Source organism: Peromyscus maniculatus, chromosome 19 (genome assembly GCF_049852395.1).
Source record: "Peromyscus maniculatus bairdii isolate BWxNUB_F1_BW_parent chromosome 19, HU_Pman_BW_mat_3.1, whole genome shotgun sequence".
Classification (NCBI taxonomy): domain Eukaryota; kingdom Metazoa; phylum Chordata; class Mammalia; order Rodentia; family Cricetidae; genus Peromyscus; species Peromyscus maniculatus.
Genome location: NC_134870.1, coordinates 3,684,016 through 3,707,959, shown reverse-complemented (window position 1 = coordinate 3,707,959; position 23,944 = coordinate 3,684,016). Strand labels below are relative to the sequence as shown.

Below are 23,944 nucleotides of genomic sequence, written 5' to 3'. Positions count from 1 at the left end.
TGGCATGCGGTGTCTGGCGAAGGACCTTTGGTATTCACAGACACCATCACAACTCCATTTTCTCATCCTCAAAGGAAACAAGTCTTGATTATCAGGATCTCCTCCATCTCCTCGACGGCCTTCCTCCACATCCAAGCAAGTGACTGTCCACTCTGTCTCCACACATTTGCCTGTTCTGGAGAATCAGAAGGCTGCGTGGGGCATGTCTAGCTTTTTTCTAGCATGTATCACCAGTACATGGTGGTGTGTACGGACTCACACCTCATTCTTTTTTATTGCTGAGTTATAGCCCTCTATATGGACGTACCACATATTGTTTATTCTTTCATCTGCTGACCCACACTGGTCTTGTCTTTACTTTTTTACTATTATGAATAATAAATAATATGGAAGTTATGTTTGCATTTCTCTTGTGTAGATTCCAAGGAGAACTGCTGAGTCATAGTAAATGATGCTTAGCACTTTGAGGACATGCTATAGTGTGTCCATTTCACACTCCCAGCAGCCATGAAGGAGGGTTCTAGTCTCTCTAGTCACAGGAACATTCGTTACACGCAGCCAGCTGGGTGTGAAGTACTACCTCACACTGGATTTGATTGGCAGTTTGAAATGATGTTCAACACCCAGTATCTTTTCATAGCCTTCTCAGCCCTTTGCACAGTGACAAACATTTACTATGGGCCATCAGTAGGCCAACAAGGAGGCTTTGCTGAAGGCCATGTGGCCTTAAGAGGCTGGGCCACTGAAACTGGCCAACACTGGCAACCTCTCGGGTCTATTCCAAGGAGAATTGCTGAGTCGTGTAGGAAACTGATGCTAAGTCCAAACTGGGTAATTTATCTCTTTATTCCTGCACTCTAACGCTGTTCCGGGACACTAGTCCTTCATTAACTCCATGATTTACAAAGTCCTTCCTGTGTTGAGGAGGCTATCACTTCTCGACGCCCTTGTGGAAGGTGGAGTGACCGATGGGGGGGCTTCTTCTTCACTGACCCTTACGCTCATCCTTACGTCCGTGCACACCATCTTGAGTACTCTGAGAAGCTTTCAGGCTTTGCTCCTCTTTTCCCACACTGTTCTGGCTGTTCTGGTCCCTAGATTAGGTTGCTTGCCCATCTCTGCAAGGGCACTGCTGGTGTGTGCATGAGGGGTGAGCCCAGGGCCCTGCACACATGCCGGGCAAGTACCCCACCACTGAGCGGCACCCCGTGCCCAAGCTGCAGTTCTGACAGTGATGGCACTGGGAGAGCCCACAGGGGTCGCCCAGTGAGATCTGAGCTCGCTTTACCCAGCAGGGCTGCAAGAGGGAGGACTGACCACAGGCGTGGCTACCAGGTGCTGGACCACAGGCGTGGCTACCGGGTGCTGGACCACAGGCGTGGCTACCAGGTGCTGGGAAGGGGTGCACTGGGCTGTGCTGGGGGAGGTCTTTTGCTCCACCCCTTGGCATTTCTATAAACAGCCCTTTAGAAGAGACAGAGGGGCGGGTGGGTTTTGATCCAGGCCCTCCCGAGGCTATCTGTGTTTCTATCTGTCTCTCTCCCCTCTATATTTCTATCTAAATATTTCTCACTTCTCCCCACTCAAGAGTACCCTGGGGGAAAAGTGGAGGCGGGGCCCCCCACACTGCACTGGGATTTTGCTAGGGTTTTGGTGGCAATTAAAAGAGCGCTGCCATCCTGATGACACCTGATCTTCTATCTACTACGTGCCCTGTGACGTCTCTTCTGCAATCTTTTACGTACTGTCTTTAAACTGCTTCACCTGCGTCACTGGGGCATAAGAGAAGCAGAAAAATAACCACAGGGTCGGGGGTAGGGGGACTTGGGGACTTGGCTGAGTCAATGGAGTGCTTGTCACATAACTAGAAGGGTCTGAGTTCAATCCCCAGAACCTGTGGAAGTGGGGTATGGCTGCCCAAAGCTAGACTCCAAGTTCCTGGGAAGTAGAGACAAGAGGATCCTGGCAGCTCACTGACCAGCCAACCTCATTCAATCTTTGAGCTCCACGCTCAGTGAAGACCCTGCTTCAAAACACAGGGTGGGAATTGAGGAAAACAGCCAACATCAACCTCTGGCCTCCATACACATGTGTGTACACACATTCCCTGATACTGCACACACAGAGAGAGAGAGAGAGAGAGAGAGAGAGAGAGAGAGAGAGAGAGAGAGAGAGAGAGAGAGCGCGCAGGGGTAGGGTATTGCTGCCATAGAATAACTGTCTGTATATGTCTCTGTACATTTGCTCGTCCTGGAGATTCCATACAAAACAAATCACAAAACTGCATGGGGTTTCAGCTTACATGTGACTCAGCACTCACACTGTTAGCCAGCAAGATGGCTTTAGCAACACTGCTCCCCAGGGCGTCTAACGAGAGTACGCATCTGACCACCACCCAGGGCGTCTAACGAGAGTACGCATCTGACCACCACCCAGAGCGTCTAACGAGAGTACGCATCTGACCACCACCCAGGACTCAGTGGGGACACCACACAGGAAGCTCATCCTCTCAGGCATACTTAGGAGCCCAGAGATGGGAACCAACTCTGCAGCTTGCCCAGCCTGGGTGAGGAGGGCAGCAAAGCACGTTTCATTTATGAACAACGTGGGTGTCTTAGGGTTTCCATTGCTGCCATGAAACACCATGACCAAAAGCAAGTCAGGGAGGAAAGGGTTTATTGGGCTTGCACTTCAGCATTGCTGTTCATCACTGAAGGAAGTCAGGACAGGAACTCAAACAGGGCAGGAACCCGGAGGCAGGAGCTGATGCAGAGGCCATGGGGCGGGGAGCTGCTTCCTGGCTTGTTTCCCGTGGCTTGCTCAGTCTGCTTTCTTAAAGAACCCAGGACCACCAGCCCAGGGATGGCACCATCCACATTGAGATGGGCCCTCCCCCACCCACACCCCCTTACACCTGGATCTCACGGAGGTATTTCCTCAACTGAGGCTCTTCCCTCTGATGACTCGCTTGTGTCAAGTTGACACACAAAACCAGCCAGTGCAGTGGATTAGTATTACCTTCTCATGTCAGTGAACTCACTTTCACTATATCATGCAATATGGCCTCATCTCACTGGGATTCAAGGACAGATGTGTCTTCCATCTCCCCACACCAGATGAAATCAATAACCGTGTCTGCACTTCGGAAAATAAATGCAATGAGGTTTTTTTTTGGGGGGGGCAGATACTCAAGGTAATTAAGAGAAGTGTGTGTGGGCTATGGGCTGTGGGCTGGAGGAAAAGAAGACACAATTAATCAACCTTGAGGGAATTAGCTCTCTTCCTGCATTGCCTCTGATCCTATAAATAACATTACATCATGATGATAAGGCATGCTGTTCACACACAAGGCACAGGCTGCCCTTCAACAAAGGGTTCTGATAATGGGTGCACATGCATTTGGAGTGTGGTCCCTCTGCCCTGGCCCCTGCTCCCACAGCCTCCTCAGGTCTCCTCTTCTTGCTCCCTGATGAATGACTCACCACAGGGGTCAGCACCCACTTTCCAGTCCCTGCACCGTCGTGAGTGAGGTCGAACAGCAGCAGCAGCACAGCCTGCCGTCTCTGGGAGACACCGGGGTACAATGTCACTCGCAGGAGTACAGAGCGGCAGGACCGCAGCCGGCTTCAAAGGTCCCTCAACCCCTAGTCTCCCTCCTTTGCTGGGAGAAAGCACTCTGACCACAGCGGCTTGGGGAGGGCAGGGTTAGTTGGCTTACGCTTCCAGACCACAGTCCATCAGTGAGGGAAGTCAGGAACCGGAAACTCAAACAGGAACAGGAAGCACAGCCATGGCTCACTCACAGGCCATGCTTAGCCTTACCATAGAGCCCAGGATCACCTTGGGGGAGGGGGGTTGGCACCACTCACGGTGGGCGGGGCCTTCCCACGTCAATCAACAATCAAGGCACCCCTCCCCCCCACACGCACACACAGATATGGTGGACACAGGCCAATCTGATCTTGGCAGCTCCTCCATGGAGGCTTTCCTTCCTAGCAAGCTGACACTGCAGCTAGCTAGACAGGACATGCCCCTAGTGGACGACACCTGCAATAACAGGTCAACAAAAGGGGCAGAAACAGCGGGATCATACCAGGTGGTCAGTGTAGGAGGAAATCCTTCTACCTCACCCTCCAGGAAGGACTGGGCACCAGGTGCCATGAAGTAAAGGTCAGCGATCAAAGGCGTCCCCGCAGACAGCACGGAGGGAGGGATGTCCCCCACTGTGCCTTGCTCAGCGGGAAGGAGCTCTGGCAGGGAATTCAAAAGGCAGCAGGCCAGGCAGGCCACTGCCTCTTACAAGAAACCAACCAACAGGCTGATCTCCACACTGCCCGGACAACTGTACAGAGAAGGTTCCAGAAGCAGGGCCACATCTGTGCGTTTAGCTTATCATTTCAAATATTCATTCGTGCGTGCGTGCGTGCGTGAGTGCGTGTGTGTACATGCAGTGCAGCTGTCTGTGAAGGCCAGGTAAGGACACAGAATCTCCTGGAGTTGGCGTTACCAAGGGGTGTGAGCTCCCTGATGTGGGTGTGAGAACTGGACTCCAGTCCTCACAAACGCAGCCAGCGCTCTTACCGACCGACTGAGGCATCTCTCTAGCTATCAGGCCATTTCAAATGGCAGCAGGCACCATCTCCCCTGAAACATGGGCTGCTTGAATCGATTCCTGACGGCCAGGAGCAGCCTGAACATCTGAGGCTCACTGACAGCTGGGGCTCAGACAATCCAGAGAGACCAACACTCTGTTTACATGTAGGTCTCTGTGTACGTGCACAGGACATATATGTATATGACACACACATGACAGACACGAAAGATAAAGTCCATGGGGCTGGGAGATGGCTCAGCACTGGCGGCTCTTCCAGAGGACCTGGATTCCTAGCTCCCACGTGGCTGCTCACAACCATCTGTAACTCCAGTTCCAGGGGTTCTGAGGCCCTCTTCTGGCCTCCTGGGGCACTGCATGCATGTGATGCTCACACATACGCAAAACACGCATACACATAAAATAAAAATGAATACATCTGAAAAAAGAGACAAAGCACATTTAAGCTTCTTCCATATGGCTGTTGGGTCCTGGAAGTAAGCACCGTGGGTGCTGGAGGGCTGTAGTGAAGGGCCCCTCAGGCACAGACTGTGGGGGTTCTCCTGTGCACTCATCCTGGGTCTCCCGGTCACAAGCACAGAGCTTCACTTAAATGCATTTGCATTCTGTCTCATTAGCATTTATTTAATTCAGTTCCTTACTATCACATCTCTGAAGTAAAAACAGAACTCTGAAGAAACGAAACTCTTCAGCAGAACATCAAAATCCCAACACACACTGTGTCCATGGGTTCTGCAGTGTGGGTCCCTACCGCAGATCCAAACTCAGATCCACAGATTTTAAACTGCACCTGCACACACTTGTTTCCTTATACAATACAGGAAAACAACCATTTAGTTAGCATTTGCACTGTACTGTACCGCATGGTATAATGTAGACACTAGAAATTCAAGTGTTTGGAGAAAGTGTCAACACACGCAAACCCTCTGCCATTTTATAGGAAGGACTGGAGCACTCACTGACTTTGCCTCTGCAGGGGACCCTGGGAAAGGCCTCCCGGGGACACGGAAGGATCCTGAGAAGGCAGTCACCTTTTATCTCCTTCACACACAGGTTTGCAAGAAAGGAGGAAGCATGTGACCAGCAGCTCCTCTTGATCAACTCCTCTTCATGGTTTAACTGATCTGCGCAGCAGGCCAACCCTGGACTAGCCCAGGACTTCCACTACAACACTAAACACAGCCTCCCCCCAATCCCCCACCCCATGCTCCCCCCAGGAGATAGTCACAAGTGTGAGCAAGAGTTCAGGAGATGCTTTCAAAACAAGAGTCCATGAAATGTTGTGCTTATTACAACATAGACTGTCCCTAATACTTTAAAAGTAACCAGGGGCTGAGCTGGCCCAGAGGCTGAAAGCACACACGCTGCTATTGGAGGACAGGAGCTCAGCCCCACCCACGGCCCAGCGGCCCAGCACCACCCCAACTGCCGCTCCAGGGGGACCTCAGCCTGCAGCTTCCACAGGGGCTCACACTCATGCACAAAATTAAAAATATTAAACTGAATCTAAAAAATAATCAAGGCAAATTCTCATTGTATCTTAACAGTCTTAATACTACCACGGGTCTAACTGAAGGAAACTAACGGTAAATTTAAAGCTGTATCTAGGGTGGGAGTTGACTCAGGAGATAAATCTGTGGCTTTCTACAGCTGAGGGACAGAGCCCGGACGTCCAGGGCACACGTAAGAGCCAGTGCTGGCGTGTTGGCCTGCCTGTAATCTCAGATCACTGTTTCACATTTGGGCATATCTGCATAAATGTACAAAGGGTAGATATTGGAGGACAAGACCCACATGTAGATACAAAGCTTATTTCTGTTTCACATGCACCATAACTGTGTTCAGTGACTAATGGTACCGATAATTAAGAAGTTTATGATTTATGTATTTTCAATCTTATTTTTCCCTGTACAAACCAAAGGGAACAGAAGAACAGTAGTAACCAGACATCTCTGCCTACAAGCAGGTTCCAGTCCCCGAGTTTGAAAGAAAAGAACACTAGCAAACAGTACCAAATGCACAAGAGTCGGATCACTGTCTTAGTTACTTTTCGATTCAGAGACAAAACACCAAGACCATGGGCTGGAGAGATGGCTCAGAGGTTAAGAACACTGGTTGTTCTTCCAGAGGTTCTGAGTTCAATTCCCAGCAACCACATGGTGGCTCACAGCCATTTGTAATGAGATCTGGCGCCCTCTTCTGACCTGCAGGCATACATGTAGGCAGAACACTGTACACATAATAAAAAATTAAATCTTAAAAACAAAAACACCAAGACAACGCCAACCTACAAGAGACAGCACTTAACTGAGCTTACGGGTTCAGAGTGTTGGAGTCCACAGTGGCAGAGCACAGGCGTGGGGCAGGAAGAGCCGGGAGCTCACAGCCTGAGACACAAGCAGGAGGCAGAGAGCTGAGTGCGAATGGCACAAGGCTTCTGAAATCTCAAGCCTGACGCCTGGGACACACCTCCTCCAAGAAGGCCTTACCTCCTATCTTTCCCAAACATCCTACTAACTGGGGACCAAATATTAGAACATACGAGTCCATGGGGCCATCGCATTCCAACCACTACAAGTCAGAGCTGCATTTTAAGAGCAAGAGAAAGGAGAATGCTACCCCTGAGCTCACAAGCTTGAGCACAAACAAAAAGTTTCACTATACTGAGATGAAAACTAACTTGGCTACCTGCTTAAGTGTGTGGGCATCTCTACCGTGCTTCAAAATAAGACTGTCAGTGTGATCTCAGATCTGGGCAGGACGGCACCTGCCCGGGATCCCACCACTTAGGGAGCCAAGGTGAGATTAATGTAAACCGACGACTTGCCTGGGCTATGTAGTGAGTTCCAGGCCAACCTGGGCTACAGAGCAATCTCTAAAGCATGTTTTATCTACACCAGGGCTTGGAGAATTAAACTCACAGAGTGAATTGGGGCTGCAGGTCAGTGGAAGGACACTTGCTTAGCATGTGCAAGGCCCTGGATTCAATTCCCAGCGTTGCTGGACAAGATTACTCACAGCAGCAAAGTCAAACAGGAAGACCAAGCCTGGGGCCTGGGAGGCAGCTCAGCAGGCAGAGGCACTTGCCAGTCGGTCTTCGGACCTGAAATCGAGCTCTAGAACCCACATAAAAGTGGGAGGAGAGAACTGATTCCAAATGTCCTCTGATCTCCTCACGTATGTCACAGCATGTGTCCTCCATCACACATGTGTGCATGTGAACGCAAGTATGCACACACACAGATAGTGAGATAAAATTACAAAGCTGCAAATCTCCTAAATACAGGGAGAGCCAGAGTCAGAGGCTGTTTCACATTGTCCAGGTTTCAGAGCCATTGCATAAGCTAGTGCAAATAATAGTTTCTGTATGACATTACACACCACCAAACCCAACCCTAAATGACAGAAGCAAAAGGAAAAAGCCAAACCCACCTCATGCCCAGAAAGCAACACTCAGCAGAAAACCCCCCACCATCCTCCTGGGGTTGCCTGGGGCTGACTTCTGACAGATGGAGGGACTCCTAGCTGGAGGGCAAAGAGTGTCAACGCTTCCAGTTGGTGTATTGACAACTACTGGTAAGAAAATGGGGGGTTCTGCAGTGAGAGCAGCCAACTTCATTCCACTGTCTGCAACCTCTCCATTTTCCCCAAACCCTCACGCTTCTGAACAAGACAAAAGATACAGAGAAGTGGGCCCTATGCAGCCAGGGCGTGGTGTGGTGGGTAGCCATTCCAACTTTGATCTGGAAGTTCCAACCCCCATTGAGGCTTCGGTAACTGTCACGCCTACAAGGCGGAGCCGAGAGAGGACCCTGAAGACCCGAGATGGGGATGCATCATCTCTCTTGGTTCCTGGACCCTGGATGCTGGTCCACTGGAGGTAGATGGAGCAGAGTTCTCCAGAGAACACCACCAGACTGCACCACACCTTTCTCAGACCCTGTTACCTATATCTTCACTTGTAAGTTACCCCACAAAATAAACCTCCCTTTTAACTACGTTGAGTGGCCTTAATAATTTCACCAATATCTGGCGCCCAATGTGGGGCATGAACCCGACATTGATTAACATTGAGTAACAGTCTCATGCTCTACCGATTGAGCTGATGGGATTGAAGACTAGCAGTTATAGTTATAACTTAGTATATATATAATATCTTAGATAGAACACATTAAGTATTAGACTCAGGTTCTTTAGGATAGGACATCTTTTGGAATGATCTTTGTAACATGCCACTTACCTACGCTCTAGACTTCTCTGGATTTTAGTATGTGTTTCTTGCTTGATATTGTTCACATTGGTTGTAGTTCCATCTTATCTAGGTCATTATCCCTCACTACTCCTGGACAATATTTGATAACCATTCCTTTGTATATAGTATTGTAATAGGTTAGAACCTTTTTATTTAGACAAAAGGGGGAGATGTAGTGGGTAGCCATTCCAGCTTTGATCTGGAAGTTCCAACCCCCACTGAGGCTTTAGTAACAGTCACGCCTACAAGGCAGGGCTGGGAGAGGACCCTGAAGACCAGAGATCCAGATGCGCTGTCTCTCTTGGTTCCTGGATCCTGGACGCTAGCAGTAGACTGAGCAGAGTTCTCCAGAGAACACCACCGGACTGCGCTGCGTCTTTCCCAGACCCTGTTACCTATCCCTTCACTTGTAAGTTACCCCACAAAATAAACCTCCCTTTTAACTATGTGGAGTGGCCTTAATAATTTCACCAAAAGCATGGTCTGGGTCTGGAGAGAGAGCCTGAGATCATGTGTGGGAAATCTCAGGAATTATCAGAAGCCCTGGTGGGTCTGTTTCCCTTTTCTGTGGCCTGACGGTGACAGTTCTGTTTCTACGCTCAGGCTGACTCTGAGGGTGGGACTGGATCACATGAGAAGAGTGCTTGGCACGTACATAAGGTAACTGAGCAGATGAACATGTGGGAAGAGCAACGTTCATCTCAAAGCTGACGATTTCATTGCACAAACCAACCAATAGGTAAGATCATTACTGACTCAGAGGAGAAAAGGGTTATATTTTGTGTCCCTTACCTACGTGACTTCACAGTACCCTCGTACCTTAAGCTTAAGAATGCCACTCACTCTTATTACTGAAGTCTCTTGTCCCAGCTTTGCCCCCGTCCCCTGAACAGAAAGAAGGTAACTGACTAATATCCCGGTCCTCCTCAGGCCTGATGTAAAGAAAGGCACCAGGAGACGATGTTCCTGGGCCTGTGGCATCCTGGCCCATCCACAGCAGCCCCTGAGCAGAAATCAGAGGCATGTCATCAGAAGTTTACTTAAGAAGCTGGGGAAGGTGCCATACCTCTAATCGCTGGATCCGCCCCTTGAAAAACATGAAGAGAGAAGAGTTCGGGTAAGCAGCTTCCTTTTTGAGAAGAATTTCCTTGGCTTCATCCAGGCCTGCTTGGTTATCACTGCCATCCAAGGCAAAGAATGGACGAACCACAGTGTGGTACCACAGCAAAGCTAATCTGCAGGCAGACAGGGAGAGAGAGACCACGAGCCAGGGTTCATTGAGATGCCTTCTGTTTTCAAAATAAAAATCAGCATGTGCTCTTCCAAAACTGACTTTCCTCAATAAAATCTTGCTATGCATGCAATATTCCAAAAAGTACAATCAAAGTGCTTCCCCGTCTCTGTTTCTGTCAGTGTCTGGAAAACTGCTCCTTTAGCATCAGATGTCAGTGCATAGTCCCTGTGCATGTGACAAGAGGGAAAGACACAGAAGCATGTGGCTGTCCTGAAGCTTCCAGCTGTGTCGTTACTAATAGAAACATCTGGATTCTATACCCCACTCATCCTGTGCACACACTGGAGACAGTCACCATCAATTTCTTGTCTCTTGTAATAAAAGCCTTTACATTTTGTAGAAGTAAAAAATGTGTGTTCATAAGTCAGGGTGCAGGCCAGCTGTGGTGGCTCACTCCTTTAATCCCAGCACTTGAGAGGCAGAGACAGGCAGAATTCTGTGTGTTCCACACCAGCCTGTTTTATATAAGAGGGCTACATAGTGAAATCCTACACCTATCTTAAAAATATATACACACACATGTATATGGTGTAAGCCACAGACTCTAGACTTAAATGTAAAATCCACAGTTGCAAATTATATATAAGCATTAAAATAACTGAGAGAAACAGATAAAAGGCCCCTTTCCCAGCCTAAGAAGATGTTAAACAATATAAAAACATAACTTATTTAAAATTCTCCAAGTTCGAGTTAGTTAAATTAAACTAGGCACATAGAGAGTAAAATCACTGAGATCTGCTTTGATGAACATATATAAGCACTTAACCAGCACATCAAATGTTTTCATATGAACCTTACATCTAGTGCACCGGTAAATCTAAGCCCTTATGGAAAACATACTAATTGCCAAATTAATTCCAATCCTTTTTTCAGAGATAAACACAAAACAATATTAAGCCATAAGCAAGAAATGTCCACAAGTTACAAGCCCGTTAACACTATTTAGTAAAGAGCCACTGTTTGTTCAATTTAGTGACCGTAACAGGGTAAAGCTTTTTTCCATGATTTTCACATCACTTTTAACCTTTCAAGGCTAACATGTGTAAAACTGCATCTCACTGAGGTCTTGTATGACATCATAGAGTAAAGAGAAATTTCTGACAACATGGTGTCACATCAGAGAAACAGACCCAGGATCTGTCAGGCAGCTCAGACTGAGGAGAGTGGTTGTTTTTTCCAGACTGAAAATTTAAAGATTTGTTTCTTTTTATGTGTATGGGTGTGTTTTATCTGCGTGCACAGTAAGAGCACTATATGTGTGTAGTGCCCACAGAGGCCAGGAGAGGACATCAGACCCCCTGGTCCTGAAGCCACAGAGGGTTGTAAGCTGACATGTGTGTGCTGGGAACCAAACCCAAATCCTCTGTAAGAGCAACAAGTGCTCTTAACTGCTGGGCCATCATCTCTCCAGCCCCAGAATGAAATTTTAAAACCATATCCTTTTTAAGCATTTTAATCATTTTAATTTTAATATGGCTCAATTTAATGGGTTATTGGAGGATATCTAAACTATATATGCTACACCAACTAACTAGAGTCATCAAGGAAGGTTACCCAACATTGTGTTCTTTGCAAGGACAAAAATTTCAGAGTCACACAAAATTTGATCTTATAAATTCAAATAAACCAGAAGTGTGCATCTGAAAGACTGTAGTAAAGGTACAAAACTCCTTATAGAGTCATTGGTGGCTGGACGATGGGTCAGCTCATAACTTGGGCTGGCCTGTTGTGGAATATTAGTTTAGGTGTGTTAGATTTGTTTATGCTGTGGAATATTTGTTTAATGATGCAAAGATGTGTTGCATTCTTTCATGTTGCATTTGTTTAACTCTGTGAAGCTGTGTTACTGTGCCTGTCTAAAACACCTGATGATTTAATACAGAGCTGAATGGCCAATAGCAAGGTAGGAGAAAGGACGGGTGGGGCTGGCAGGCAGAGGGAATAAATAGGAGAAGAAGATGTGGAAGAGTGAGAAAAGGAGGAGAGGAGGATGCCAGGGGCCACCCACCCAGCCACCCAGCCAGCCAGTTACATAACCAGCCACGGAGCCTGAAGGAAAGATAGAAATATAGAATAGAGATAGGGAAAGGCCCAGAGGCAAAAGGTAGATGGGACAATTAAAGTTAAGAAAAGCTGGCTAGAAACAAGCCAAGCTAAGGCCGGACATTCTTGAGTAGGAATGAGACTCTGTGTATGTATTTGGGAGCTGGGTGGCGGGCCCCCAAAGAGTCAAAAACAACCAACTACACTGGCGGGGAACAGCTCAACTGGGAGAGTGCTGACCTCCCAAAAATGGGGACCTAAGCTCCACCCCAGACCCACATGAAAAGATGGACCTGGGAGCACATGCTTGTAATTTCAGTGCTGGGGAGGTGCAGGCAAGTGGATCGCTGGGCTACTCAGCCTAGACGACTGGTCAGCTCTGAGCCAATGAAAGGCTGTCTCAAAGGAGCTGTCTCCAAGGGAGACACCATGTTGCTCTTTCGTCTCCACACACTGTGCATGTGTGCAACACACGCACACACATGAAAATAAGGAAATAACAAATAGAGGATTCAGGGGACTTAACAAGCCGTGTCCCAGCTCTCCGACTAACAGGATCATGTCACCACAGCACAGAACACACTCCTTGACGTTTCATGACAGGCACAGCATCCTTATCCACCAGCCAGCATTTTTCCTGAAGTTTCAATCCTCACTGCCGTTTGCTTACTTTCAATACTATATTATCTACCAAAGCATTGCAATATAGCTACTCACGTAGCTAAAGGGGCCTTCATGTCCTTACTTTCGCTTGCATACGTCAGTGAAGAAAGGCCCTGTAGGCGGTCTCCAGGAAACCCCAGCAGGTTGATGATTTTGAGCAGGTTTGGGGGCACCATGGATATGCAAAGGTGAAAAAGGCCATATCCAAAGCTAACAGCACCTTTCAGTCTGTTTAGGGACTCCTCAGTCACCCCTTCAGCCACCATGTGATTATCATTTGCTGCATCAGAAGATAGGGGCTCTTCCGTTAGCTTCTTCTGATACAGTTCCTGAAGGGCGTTGATGTCCACATAGCACTTATTGTAAATCTTCCAGGCTTTCCTAAGGATCCACCCACCTTTTATGTAGGCTGTGAAGAGAAGGGTAGAGAGGGATTTAAAACCCAGCAATAGTGTTTGCATTCGTATAATGTTACAGGGCAGTTAGAACCTGGGAAGAGAAAAGAGAAGCAAACAGCTGAAAACACATTTATTAGCTGTCACAGTGCTGCACCTGCCTCTCCGGGCTTCCCCACTTCCTGTTTACAGTCAGTGTTCTCAGCACAGGCTACAACCACAGGGAAGAGTGTGGGCTGGGTCTGTGAGTGCTGCTACCCAACTCTTCCCCCCCCCCCCCCGTAGAGGGAGGGAGGGGAGGGAGGGGAGGGGGGAGGGGAGGGAGGGGAAGGGGAGGGGAGGGAGGGGAGGAGAGGGAAAGGGAGGGAGGGGAGGGAAAGGGAGGAAGAAGTGAAGGGAAGGAAGGATGGAAGAAAAGGGGAACAGGCTGAAGGAAGGGAGAAGGAGGAGGAGGGAAGCGGGCAGGAGAGAAGTCCATCTAAAGCCCACTCCCCCCCCCCCCCCCGAGTCTCTGCGGACCCCCCACTGCCTCCAGAGCCACTGTGTTGTTTCCTGGCAGACCTTCCTCGCACCCTTGTCTGTCTCTCCCCTGTATTTTCATTCCTCAAAGCAGAGTTCTCAGTCTAATCCATGGCTAAATTTGTGCCCACCCACTGAGCAAGGTGTCCTGCCAGGAAGTATTAACAAGCAAACAGAGTGGTTAATTCACACTTACTAGATCAAAATGCCAAAGCAGTGTCCAAAACAGTCACTCACGTTAAAGACAGACGTGTGAAGAACCCCCAGGACGCCTCCATCTGATGCTTGCTGTGTACTAAGGGTGGTTTTCACTTGCTCTATGGCAAAGGCTGGCGTCCACACACTGTCCCAGACTGGGGACATGGACAGTGAAGAGGGTGACAAAGACCAGGCTGGTCCTTAGCAGAACCCTCGAGAAGATCCCACAAACAAGACTTCCAAGGTGGAAGGTGAGACAGTCACTCTCCATGGTCCTTTGGTCCCTTCTCCACAGGCCCTCAGCTTCCTGCTGTCCATGTTGCCTCTGAGCACATTCTACCTTCAGATGGAGGTAGGTTTATCTGTGGTTGTCTGAGAACATCTTCATGTTTGGAGGAGAGGCTTCCTGGCGGGAATTTTCAGAACCAAGTTCTCTTGAGACAACAGACAAGCTTACTGGCCCGACCTGCCCCAGTATCGACAGGACGACAGGACACTACTGCTCTGACTTCTGTGAACAAATGGAGCCCATGACCTGACACAGGCTGGCAGGGCCTGACAACAGCGGAAATGCACTTCAGAAAACACGTGATTTCAGAAATATATGGTGTGAAATAAAATAGGATTCATAAACTACAGCACTGGAACTGAAAGGGAGCTAGGATATGGTACATTGCTACAAGCTGTAAAAATATATAAAGTAGGATTTCAGCTGATTATGACAAAGCTAATACCTGGAAGAAGCCAAGGGCCTTCCAGAGGTCAAGCTGAGGCTCAAGGAGCCTTGGTGATATTTGGCTTTTGATTATCAGCCGTTTCCTGCTATGAGTGTCTTGTGTGCTATTGTAGCTTTTCCATCGTTTATTGGGCACCACTTCCCCTCTGTTAAAGGAACATTCAGATATACACATATATATAGCTGATAGCTACACACAGCCAGAACCCCAGTTCAAGCCTTCCTGTAATTATCGTCATTGGCAGCATCCGGCCAGGACCATTCCCAGAGGGATGAAAGTACCGTATCAGAGATACCTCTGTATTCTCTAAGAACAGACTTGAGCATCCAAGGCCAAACAAAACAACACCTGTCTCCTAGGTCAGGAGGATGGCTTTATTTCTTGTGCAATTTAGGGTGAGACCCTCCTTCCTTACAGCCTTACTTATAGACTCCTAATTTCTTACCTAACTACTTCTAGGAATGTAGATTGAGCACATAAATTCCTTCTTGATATACTAACTGATCATTAGCTCTCTATTGACTTCCTCCTTTACCACTCCCCTTTTGGGTTGTAAAAGAAAGCCTGGTGGTCACTGCCTGAGGAAAATTCTTACCTGCCTTTAAGACCCTGTAAGAATTCAAGCCTGGTGACCTTGCTCTGTGAGAGGATTGCTTGGGTTTATAACTGGATTCCTGAGAGACTTAGGGAAAACTGAGAGAGTCAGAGAACTGAGAGGTAGAAGGAAAGGGAGGAGGATTTTTGAAGAGAAAACTTGAAGACAAGATAGAGAAGAGACAAGAGAACAGAAGAATAGATGGGTACGAACTGGAGAGGAATGTACTGAGATGGGAAGAACTAGATTGAAGGGTTAAAAGAGAGTATTAGAGGAACAAGATGGAAGATGAGGAAGAGTCAGATAGGGAAGAACAAGATGAGAGAGAAGGAGATGGGAGAGGAGCTGATATGGAAAGAACTAGATGGATGAGAACCTAGATGGGGAAGAACTAAGATGAGAGAATTAAGTTAGAACTTAGAGGGCACAGCAGATAAATGTAGAGAGAAATCAGGCAAGAAAGGAGCTAGGCACAAGAACAGAACTGAAGCTGTGTAGAGAGAGAACTGACTCAGAAGAATAAAGTGTATGGACTAAGGAGTTTCATGTATGTAGATTCATTTCTTTTCATTGAAGATTAATTATCAGCTAGTTGTAGATTCTTCCTCGACCCTGGGAGGGGACTATCGAGGGGCTGGATCTCCATACTCCTCGTTAGTACATACAGAAAAGAATGAACCCAGTGGTCCTGCCTGCTGTCCTTCTAAAGGCCTGTCTGCCATGTGTGTCCCTGGCTAGACAGAAAGCTCAGATTTCAGAAGACTTGGCTCTGGGGACACCTGGTTTTGCCTGAAAGGCTGGAATGTGGGGATGTGTGAGGCAGGGGATGCCCAGAGAACTAGCCCCCTGTAATAAAGCTGGGCCTGGGGTCTGAAGGAGATGCCCTCATGGTAACACTTATTTTGTGTCTTCAATCACTGCTGAGAAAAGCATGTGACTCCTCTGGAGAGCGGCACCCTTGGGAACCTGTGCTTGGTCTCATCTTTGCCCCAGACATCCTCCACTTTGCTGATTCCACCCTACATCCTGTTGTCATAAACCACATTGTGATTGTGCCATGAGTCCTGTGGGTATTTTTCAGGGGGTTTTCTAGCCAATATAATACAATATACTCAAGCATACCAATTTCCCAACAACGGATGTCTGCATTTCCTATGGAATCACAATGAACATTCTGAGTGGTGAATGTTCTGCAGTCTTTGTCCATCTAAGAATAAAAAAGGAAGACTAAGTAGCCTGGACCAGTATGATGGCTCAGAAATAAGGGTACCTGCCCTGAGCCCGACGACCCGAAGTTGATCCCAGGGACCCATATGGTAGAAGAAGAGAACTGATCCCTGCAAGCTGTCCTCTGATCCCCACAGACACTTGGGACATGCATTTCCCCATCCTTTGCACAAACAAAATAAATAAACGTGATAACGAATGTAAATACATAAAGCCTGCCTACATTTCTTATTATGAATCTAAGATTTTATTGCGACATCATATTTAGTTGAACTGGACAGAAGTTACTGCACGGATATCTCAGACATCTCAGACATCGACTAGGCAAACCCAGGAGAAATAAACGTGTTCCGGAATCTCTTCTTCAGGAGCTGCACGGATGTTCTTGTCCCCCACGTAAACAAACCCTGAGCTTAGGAGTGAAACTCTGCTTTTGACTTTCTCAACATTCATTTTTTTCCCAGAAAACAAGTACCTAAAAGTCTTCCTCCTCTCTCCCTCCATCCTTATCTGGGATTGAGAAGGAAAACTTGGCTCCATTTACCCCGTGTTTTCCTTACTAAAGGAAGTAGAATCTTGATTTAGGAGGAAGCAGGAGGAAGTTGAGGAAGAGACAGGTGACAGAGGCGGGGCAAGGGCACGGCAGCCAATCAAGGCCAGTCAAGGGATAAAACAGAGGCGGGGAAAGGGATGACAGCCAATCAAAACCAGCCGAGGGATAAAACAGAGGCAGGGCAAGGGCACTGCAGCCAATCAAGGCCAGCCGAGGGGTTAGCTGGACAGCTAAAGAAACATGGGCAATGTCCAAACTTGGGAAAACGAAGTTTAACAATCTAGACCCCAGCAGAGGACCGAGAAAAAAGCAAGCAGCACCAGTACCCAACAGGAAAAATCCACCAATTCCTACCTGCATAGAACTCAGTCAGTAAAGAAACACTGAGTGCCACAAAGTGAAAACTCCATTCTTACCAAATAAAAATACAGTGAATTTCATGCCTAAGATAGCACATGGGTCTCAGCGTCTGTGAGGATAAAGTATACTGTGACACACACACACTCGGGAAGCTTTAACTTGAGTCAGTAAAATTAAAATCCAAGAGCTTGTTGGACTACTCAAGACTAGAAAGCCAACTGCATGCAAAAAAAAAACTACACAGAAAGAAATCCACTGGGAGCAGCTTGCTTTGGAACAGGCTCTCCAGGACTCCCCCTGCCCTCGGAAGGATCTGCACATGCAGCTGTGCAGATTATGCAGTGGAGGGTGCAGCTGGCCCTGCACCCAACTCTGCAGGGGAGAGGCAGGGCTAACTCTAACCCAGCAATGCCTCCAAAGAGCACGTTCCTTCTGTCCAGCAGAACCCAGCTTTCAGGGCCCACGAGGCATGACCTTCTGCCGGCCCCTCAAAGGGCAGATATAAATCATTCAGCTGCTGTGATCTCTCTGGGCCTGAGAAGGCGGAAAGAGGCAGGAAACCACAGACCATTTGGCCTACCCTGTGAGGGCCAGGCGTCAATCTGCAGGGAGACAGGGAGGGGGGTCAGGAAGCCCTGCCACACACGGAGTGGAAATCCTTCCTAGAAAGGGCGACCTCTTAGAAAATGAAAGCGTCCAGTTATACCACGTTGACCTTTGGAGGAACCCTGTCATTTTCCACAGGGACTGTTCTGGTGGAAGATCCACCTCAAATCCCTTCCCCCATCTCTTTCCCTAAACCCACCCCTTCAAAGCCCACCAAACACAGCTCCTCCCCAGAGAGGCTCAAGACCACTCCCACAGGGTGTATAAGCTGCATCCCAGAAAACAGACACGTGGTTCTTCTGGTCTCTCGTCCCCAATTCCTTGTCTCCTCTCTATGGGGCCGGGGAATCACCCGGGAACGCTTTACCCATTAAACCGGGCCTTTTCCTAATTTGGTCTGATTTGGATTGCTGCATCGGCTGAGGCCTATCAGGGTGCAAAGGAACTTATCAGGGACCACGTCTGGCAGGAGCACCTGCCTTAGGAGCCCACAGTTCAGATCCGTCAGGCTCACCCTCCTGAGACCCAGGAAACAGACTTCGAGGTAAAAGAGTTGATGAATTGTGTGTGTGCATGTGTGCATATGTCTGTGCGTGTATCTAAGTGATTGTGGGAAGGGTGCATGGTTGTGTGGGTGTGTGAGCAGGTACATGTGAAGGCCAGAGGACAGACACCCTTGCTACTGTTTCTCAGGAATGTCGTCTGCCTTCTTTGAGACAGCCTGGAAGTAGATGAGACTGGGTGGCTAGTGGGCCTCAGAAGTCCCCGTGTCCTCCATCATGGCTGGGAGGAGCGTGTTCCCATGCCCAGATGCCCAGCTTTACAGGTGGATTCCAGGGACGGAACTCAAGTCTCATGCTTATGAGGCAAGCATGTCACCAAAGGACCATCTTTCCAGCACAACAGGTGACTTCGTTCTCCCCGGCCAGCCCACCTCCCCACTGTCTTCACCCACAGACAAGGGAGTTCGGACAGACTCACTGCTCCTCTGGCAACTGACTTCCTGATGGCAGCACCCTCCCTCTGTTCCTCTTTCATTCACAGAGTGCACAGTCACCACGTGCCAGGGAGCGCCCCAAACATGCATCTGAGACACAGGAGATGGACTGTTTGTTTGTTTGTTTTTGTTTTGAGCAGCCTTGCACTGTGGCCTAGGCTAGCCTTGACTGTCTGACCTTCTGCCCCAGTCTCCAAAGTGCTGGGATTAGAGGCCAGCACTTAGCCACCTCCCTGCCTGGCGCATTCTTTGTAACTGCAGGAGACAGGAGAGATCCTCGGCCTTCCTCCTGGGCCAGAACCACTTGTTCTGATGCAACCTCTGTAACTCCGTGCCTGCTGGTCACAGGAGCTTCCTGAGTTAGAACTTCTCATCCTTTCTCCCTGCGGAACCACAAGTCCTCAGGTCAAGATTCACCCTCCTTCATCTCTGGCCATCAGCGCCTGTCATCTCACAGGGCCAGACTCCGAGGAAGTGCTGGAACACATGGGTAAGGAGGAAAACAGCACACAGACCAGCCAGTTCCTACCCCGAGAGCTCACAGCCCGACACTGAAGCAGGTCCAGAAAGGACAACCCAGATCCCGTGACAGCTGCTCACTTGGCCACACACAAGGTTCCCCTCTCAGGACTGACGAGGCCTATGAGGAAAGAGGAAGGCTTGGGCCACAGCTGACTAGGCGAGAGAGGGAGGCAAAGTGTGTTTCTAGTGTGTGGGGGGCATGTGAACTGAGACACAAGCTGCCACGGCTGTTTCAAAGAACCGCGAGGAATGAGCACACAGGATGCCAGAGGGGCAGGCTCTGACCTGCCAACCACAAAAGGGACTTGGCTCTACCTGGTGACGCAGGCGGGGGAAGTGTCCAAAGCACAGGTGTAACACATCCCAGGACAGCTCCAGCAGCAGGGAGCATGTCAGGGAGAGTCGGGGACACCGGCATTGTGGGCTACAAGGAGGTGGTGGCACAATCTGCCAGACTGAGGGGCAGAGAGGGAGTCATGGCAGGGCTAGGTGACAAAGTAGGAAAATGTGGTTGTTTCCCAGGAAAGGAAGGGAAAGGCCAGAAACACCATCTGAGCATTCACTATGGCAAGAATACGGCAACCAGTAGGCACGGCTGTCTTCAAACACAAACCGAAGAAGGAAGTCAACCCCATGGCAAGTGCCACAAGGTAGGTTTCCAACATAAGCTCTTATTACCAAGTTATATGTTCACTGCAGAAAGAGGAGAAAAGAAAGAGGGGACCGTAGTTACAAAGGAATAAGGTCGTATTGGAACATGGAGGGAGATGATGGGGTGATGTGCTCCTTAAAAAGCCAGACTTACCCCAGGCTCGGCTCTGGTCAGTGTGCCCACTGCTCAAAGGGAAAAGCTCTGAAGGTAGAGGCCGGTGATTTATTTTTTTCTGTAAGTGGATCCATGGAGAATGTTCTAAGACATCAGGCATGATGGACATGCCTTATAGTCCAGGGCAGGAGGAGAATGAATTAGAGGCCAACCTGGTCTATAGAGTGAGACCCAGAAAAGCAGAACAGACCCCAAGCAAGGACCAATCCCAACAACCAAGTAAACAAAGAACGACTTGTGGGAAGCAACTGCTGGCTGCGTCTGCTCACTGTTTGGCACAAACACTGAACTTTTCATCAAACAAGCAGCCATGGCCCGAGGCTGGTGGTCCGTGAGACTTGCCCTTCAGATTCAGTATCCATTTAATAAATCAGAAAAGCCAACAATGCTGTCAGATGTCTGTGACAGGCAGGATTAAACATCATCCTTGTCAGCATCAGACGAGAGGAGAAGGAGAAGCAAAGCCCAGAAAGGCGTCCTGTGAGATGGCATTTCAGTAAAGGACCCGCTCACACAGGAGGCCTGGGCACAAGCCCAGCATTGCCACACGGTTAGTGCATGATATAGGTTCCACTCCACTAATAAACCAAAAAAGAAAGAAAGAAAAGAAAAAGGCATGCAAATAAAGAACACACAAATGCCCACAAGAACCCCTTAAGTACACTGTGGCCCATCTACACAATAAACATATGCTGTGATTTGTAATTACATTCTGAAACCCAGGCTTAGGAATACTGTCAAAACTGCCATCTCCGAAGAAGAGGTGAGACAAAATACTGTAGATTCAATTTCATTAAAAAATATTCTTTAAAGAGGACCTTTCTTCCAGGTGGAAACATCGGTGGTGATAACCTGACTTTTTTTGTCTTTTAGCAGAATCTTTTCACTATTTCTATAACAGTGCCTGGCCATTTTCTAATTGGGATCACCGGAAACAAAGGATATTGTCTGCGAGTCTACACTGTAGGAGGAACCCACACCTTGCTTGCTCACCTCACTCAGTGCTGGCACTCTGGGGAGCTCCGTAACTGCTGCGTGGGCCAATGGAGGGCATCTGAATCCGTTCTGCAACCTTCGGTAGCTTTCACCCAAACCCTCCACGGCATGCTTGATCCTTCTCTATGACTACCTTCTGTTCTCTGCAAGGCAGCATCTCGGGGCTGGAGAGATGGCCCCGCAGCTAAGAATAAGTACTGCTCTCCCAAAAGACCCGAGGTCAGTACCCAGCACCCATGTCAGGCAGCCGGAAACCACCTCTAACTCCAGCTCTGATACCTTCTGCTGGCTTCCAAGGGTATTCAACATGTACTCAACATACAGAAATAAAAATAAAACTGGGGAGAGGAGAGGGGGAGGCAGAGAGAGGTGTGCTCTTTTGCTGCCCAGGCTGGTCCTGAACTCCTGGGCTCAAGGGATCCTTCAGGCTTGGTCAATCCCCAAGCAGCTGGGATTTGTGTATTAACACACCTGGTTACCCTCTCTCTTAGACATTTTCTTTATACTTTTTAATTTTTGAGATAGTGTCTCTTTATGAACCCCAACTGTCCTGGAACTAGTCCAGGCTGGCCTCAAACTCACAGAGATCTCCCTGCCTCTGCCTCCCGAGTGCTAGAATTAAAGGTGTGAACCACCACTCCTGGCAAGATCGTTTTCTTAACTGCTAAAATGAGTTCCTCACCAGAATTCTTGGGCATCAGAAAAAGAATGCAAAATGACGAGCGATCAAGAACTTGTCATGACTGCGGTGTTCCAGGTAAGGTGTGCTGCCCCTCAGTCACTGCACAGTTCTGATCAGCAGGGCAGGGGTGGGGGGGGGGTGAGGTGAGGTGGGATGAGGTGGGGATGGGGTGGGGTGGAGGTGAGGTCAGGTGGGGGTGAGATGGGGTGTATGAGATGGGGGATGGGGTGGGAATGGGATGGGGAGGGTGGAGTGGGGGTGAGGTGGGGGATAGGGGGATGGGATGGGGAGGAGTGGGGTGGGGGATGGGGTGGGAATGGGATGGGGAGGGTGGGGGTGAGGTGGGGGATGGGATGGGGAGGGGTAGGGTGGGGGATGGGGTGGGAATAGGATGGGGAGGGTGGGGGGTGAGGTGGGGGATGGGGTGGGAATGGGTGGGATGGGGTGGGGAGGGAATGGATAGGGAGGGATGGGGGGAGGTGGAGGATGGGGTGGGGTGGGGTGGAGGTGAGGTGGGGTGAGATGCGGTGGGGTGAGGTGGGGTGGGGGTACTTCACCTGACTGCCTCACACCCACTATGAGCTCTCAGCATGTTAGAGTTGCCTTGTTAGTCAGGTGTTGAGAGTAACGAGAAAAAGTCACAGGGAAGAAAAAACAACACAAAAGAACCAGAACAAACGGTAAAAGCAGATGTGCTCTGAGGACATTTCAAAGAAAGACAGATGTTTGGAAGTTTAAATGTTAGAAGACAAAAATAAATAAATGAAAAGTTAAATTTTCTTTCAACTGAAGCTGAACAGAAACAGCATCAAGTAGGAGACAGAAACAGACGCAGAAGAAAAGGAGAGGAAATGATTTCCAGTTGTCTAGAAAGAACAGTATAAATTACATTTCACAGGGAAAAATCATCTTCATGTAAATTTTGAGAGAAAACGTGTTTCTGAGAATGAATTTGAACTGATTTCCACTTAGTGTTTTCTTCTCTTATTTCCCCTTGTATGTAAATCCTGTCTGGTCAAAGGGGCAGGTTTCTGCTGTCAGCATCGAAGAGACGCAAGCACACCGGAAATCAGACCCATGGCATGCCCTGCCACACTCATCTGAACCACCGGACTCAGGAAAGGGAAGTAAAGCCAAAGCCCAGAGTGCTGGGCAGAGAGCGACAACATAGTTCACACCTGCAGAAGCCGCAGTGACACCAGGCACTCGGAACAGCAGGAACTGTTCCTGACAAACTTGACACTGAAGGAGCTCACAACCATCTCCTGAGAAGCGAAATCCAAACCAGTTTGATTTCACTTTAAAGAAAAACATGTACAACGTGATGACCAAGGCACTATCATATGCCCCCACATGAAAGACACAGGCAATTTCTCTAAGAAAGACAAAATTAGCTTAAGACTGAAGACTGTGATGCAGACTCAGGACCAAATGACGCTGCTGAGCATACATTAAGCTCCCACAGTTTCAGTTTCCTAAGTAGCCACTGCCCCCCAAGCTCTGCCATGTATGTATTTAAAAAAAAAATTGATTGTGTCCAGAGAATAGTGAACAGCATTAAAAATGTGTCCATGGAATAGTGAACAGCATTAAAAATGTGTCCATAGAATAGTGACTGTAGGGAAAGGGGGCTGGCTATAAAGAAACCCACCCTGACCCTGGAGCCCAGAACTAGGGAAAGATGGCTCAGATAAGGCCAGTGAGAAAAACATAGTTTAGCTCAGATCAGAGCCATCTCTAGCCCTGACCAACTGACTTGTGAAACCAACCAATCACAGAGCAGGAGAGTAGCACCCTGGCCCTGGGGCCCAGGACCAGGGAAAGAACCACCGCCTGGTTCTGGAACCTCAGCCAGAGAAATGAACAC

At 48.6% G+C, this 23,944-nt stretch overlaps 1 protein-coding gene across 1 annotated transcript in view; it reads right to left on the bottom strand.

The window, feature by feature from the left end:
* The window catches only part of Ttc39c (tetratricopeptide repeat domain 39C), an 87,755-nt gene that overhangs the window by 25,033 nt on the left and 38,778 nt on the right, over positions 1-23,944 (bottom strand). The window contains exons 5-6 of the mRNA XM_006983059.4: positions 12,919-13,273; positions 9,931-10,099 (exon numbers count right to left, since the gene is read on the bottom strand). Of these exons, the coding sequence (XP_006983121.2) occupies positions 9,931-10,099; positions 12,919-13,273 (524 nt within the window). The remainder of the gene's footprint in view (positions 1-9,930; positions 10,100-12,918; positions 13,274-23,944) is intronic.